This window comes from Saccostrea cucullata, unplaced genomic scaffold, assembly GCF_032062105.1.
Source record: "Saccostrea cucullata isolate Sc308-1 unplaced genomic scaffold, CSIRO_AGI_Scuc_v1 ctg23152, whole genome shotgun sequence".
Classification (NCBI taxonomy): domain Eukaryota; kingdom Metazoa; phylum Mollusca; class Bivalvia; order Ostreida; family Ostreidae; genus Saccostrea; species Saccostrea cuccullata.
The window spans coordinates 1-3,748 of record NW_026932805.1 but is presented as its reverse complement, the minus strand read 5'-3'; the positions used below and the strand labels follow the sequence as shown (position 1 = coordinate 3,748).

Genomic DNA, 3,748 nt, shown 5'->3' with positions numbered 1-3,748 from the left:
TGAATCTTGGTTCTATTGAAGTCTTTGGGACTGCTTTATTTGTGTCAGTATATATAGTTTTAACATCGCAGTTGCTGTAGTCATATTCTTAAACTGATGCCATCCATATACAATAGGTGTGATAAGTTATAACCAAGATTTGTGACTTGTTATTATATGAGCTTAGCTTAGTGTACATTATTTTACAGACTTTACATTTTGTTATGTTTCACTGGCTTATTTTATGGAATTTACATGAAAAATTGATGAAGGACATATGATGCTATATTTATTAAATATTATGGAAGAATCTTAAGAGTTTTGTTGGAATTTTGTGATGTGAATTGCATGGGGATTGATGTTGAATGCTGTCTTGATTATTTTATAGATATGCTGGTTTGAGAGGGGATACTCTGCTTTGTGATACCCTTGTTTGCCTTATTGTCAAAAACTTTCATTGGATTGGGGGAGGGGGGTCATGACACAACTTTTGTCCATTAGTATCGTTCTATGTAGAAACTTTACAATCTGAGATTTACACAGATTTATACACTTCTATATCCTTGATCCTCTTCAAAATAGAGATGATTTCCTACAAGGACACAAACCAGGCATCTTATTTTCTCATGTGCACCTTTAACCTGGGGTTTGGATGCCCCTTAAAACAAGCCAGAAATTTGAACATTGCAAAGACATACAGGTGGATATTATAAATGGACAGACAGATGGATGACATTGACTCTGTATGAAAATCCCTTTAATTCAGTCTTTTTCTCTAAACAAGGAATTGTTTCTCAGTACAGAAACATAACTTTAAAGTGGGATGTCAGACATCTTGAGAGACAGGATAATTTCTTTATGCCCAAGACTGTCTCTATAGAGGTGTAGAGTAACAAGAGAACATATGTACATTTAGTAGTGAAATATGTATCTCAATTTTATTTTAATGCACTTTGTAAGAAATATTTACAATCAGAATCTTAAAATTGCAATGCTACATGACTGTTCATTCTATTGTAAAGGAGTAACCAATATTTACAACAATGTAAACATAAAACAAGTAGGAATAAAAGTTTGCTAGTTTTCCTTTTTGTATTGAAAAAAATCTTAGCAGCAGAGCATATCACATTTGAAGAGTTTTCTTGTTTAAAGCACATTTTTTGAGTTATTTTAACTTTTGATATAAGACACATAAATTTCTTCATTCAAAACACAGTATTTCATAAGTTAATATACATGTATGAAGAATCATGAAAAGACATATTCATGTTAACAGCTTTCGCCTTTGTACACAGATGCCTCCCCACATTTTCACACTGCAAGTCTTTGATCAGGAGTTATCTCCCTTTTATGTGCTCTCCATTAGGAGTATGTGAGTACTTTAGTAGCCTTCAGGATCTGCTCCACACAGTCCACATACTGATAACTGGAGTTGTTGATTCTCTCCTTGGCTTCCTCAGAGCACTGGGTCAACACGGTGTGGTACAGGTTCGAGCGGAACTGAAAACAACATTGCATGTGGATAGATATTGGAAAATACCAACAACATTGCATATGACTATAGATACTGGAAAATATTTCCCATATTATATCAATAACTGCCTTCCTTCAATGAATTCCTCCATGTTTGAAAAATATTTTTGTTTACATGTGTATACGTAAAAATTAAATTTAAATGTCAGTATTTATTTACAAGAAATCTTAAAAGATTTTGTAAGTTGATATTGAGTGTTGCATTATAACAATAAAGAAATTTCCCCTGGGAAAAGTTATTTATGTGGTAATAACAAGTCCAAATTTAAAAGTATTGACTTCATTTGGAAAAGTCACAAGTTCACACCATCTACATGTCTGGGAGACTTACTGTTGTTCCCTCAGCATACTCCTCTGAGAACTCTTCATCAAACTCTGTACATTGTAGCTTCATGCATCTCTTCTTTGTGGCCATGTAAACACCCCAGTCCTCCTGTAAAACACAGTTTGAGAAAATCTGTCATTTAATTGTTTATCAAAATCTGACCTGAGTTTATTCATTATATCAGACTTACAGTCTTAAGTAAAACATTATAAATGGAAGAGAGCTTGAATACCGTACAAGCAGAATTTTTAGTGAGGATTTAATTTTGGCATTATTAGCGAGAGTGCTGAGATCGCTAAAATTGAATATTGCTAAAAATTAATTGCATTTTATTTGTTATAGCTTCTTTAGTGAGCATTTTAAAATCACTAAATTTTCACCTTCCTAAAAATAAAATACCAATTTTCATGGAGAAATCGCTTAACTTGTGTCTCACTAAAATTTCCACTTATACAGTATAATAATAAATCAGGACAGGTGTTTGTCACTTGCTCCAATATAAGGTATAGTTTTATATATTTTGCCCCCTTCTGTGGCCCCTACCTCCAGCAGCGGTTCATCCTCCAGAGCCTCAGATCCCTGGAACAAAACTTTATCACTTGTCTCCATCTCACTGTTCCACTTGGACCAGGAGAAGGCCATCGCAGAAGACAGCAGTGCCATCTGTTCGTACAGCCAGTTTGTAACGATAGGGTTCTAAAATAAACGAGAGGTAAATATATTCAAATAGGGATTGCTTTATTCTATTAATACAATATTGAATTAAAGAAATGAAAGAATTCAAACAAAAGATATGTTGTTAAATTTCTGTCTCAATGTGAGAGTAAGAGAAGAAAATGAATTCAATTTGAAGAAAGTTGTTTATAAGATGTAGTATCACAAATGGAATATCTTCACAGTATCTATTAGATATTACAGTACTGAGAATAAAAAATGTAGATTTATCTGACCTTGTTTTGAATGCTGACATATTTGGAGGAGTCATCAGCTGGGAACAGGTTTATACCCGCCTCCTTCATGATCTGCATAAAAAGTAGAAATGTTAAGCAACTACACTGTACTGCTATATTGCATACATTGTATTTAACTTAATCAAAAGGATGATGTACATAGAAAATTTTAAACTCCAAACAAAACATACATTCAAGTAATATACATGTACATGCAGCTATGGTGAAGAGGATTTTCAAGTACTAATATAAAATATTTAAGTTGTTATATACCGCGATAAGTTCTTTAGGTGTGACCCACTTATTTCTGATTCCATCTAATTCTGGTCTGTCATCGGGTTTACTTAGACAGCACATGGCATCCTACAAAACAAAAATATATATTACAATATTGTACTTTACAGTTGTCAACTAGAAAGATTATAATTACAAAAAGATTATGATAAAACTTGAATATTTGCTAAAAATATTTATTCAATAATTTGTTGATTTTAGCACAAACTAAGCTAGAGCAAGCAATGATTAATTCCTTACTGCAATATCTTCCTCTGTCCATCTATTTACAATAATTTGCTTTATTGTAGAGAAGTTAAAATGAAAACCATGAATGCCATTGGAAGACGAATGAAATCACATTATTGAAGTATTTTTATAAAACCTTTATTTCGATTTCCACTTCTACGATGGCGGCTATGATGGTAAGGACACAGGCGTTGGTTTTATGTGGGCGGAGCTCCCAGGACTGGAACGGCATGTTAAGGTGTGAGTCCTGAAGGAGCGCAAAAAGTCCAAAGTACGCCGTCTTAAAGGAGAAAATCCTGTTATCTGTAAACATAAAATAGGTTTATATTAGAACTGCTTACCATAATGCTTTAATTTAAGTTTATAGATCTGTATAAAGGTTTAATAACTAAAGCTGTATATTAATATCAGCAGTCTGAAAACTGGTCGTATATGTATA

At 33.0% G+C, this 3,748-nt stretch overlaps 1 protein-coding gene across 1 annotated transcript; it reads right to left on the bottom strand.

The window, feature by feature from the left end:
• Nucleotides 1–914: 914 nt before the first annotated feature.
• LOC134236185 (dynein axonemal intermediate chain 7-like) lies at nucleotides 915–3,608 on the bottom strand. Its single transcript, XM_062718353.1, has 6 exons — nucleotides 3,446–3,608; nucleotides 3,061–3,150; nucleotides 2,788–2,859; nucleotides 2,381–2,533; nucleotides 1,844–1,945; nucleotides 915–1,479 (listed from the first exon to the last, which is right to left on the bottom strand). The coding sequence occupies exons 1-6, from the start codon at nucleotides 3,539–3,541 to the stop codon at nucleotides 1,342–1,344; spliced, it is 651 nt and encodes a 216-aa protein (XP_062574337.1). The 5' UTR covers nucleotides 3,542–3,608; the 3' UTR covers nucleotides 915–1,341.
• Between the last annotated feature and the right edge of the window lie 140 nt (nucleotides 3,609–3,748).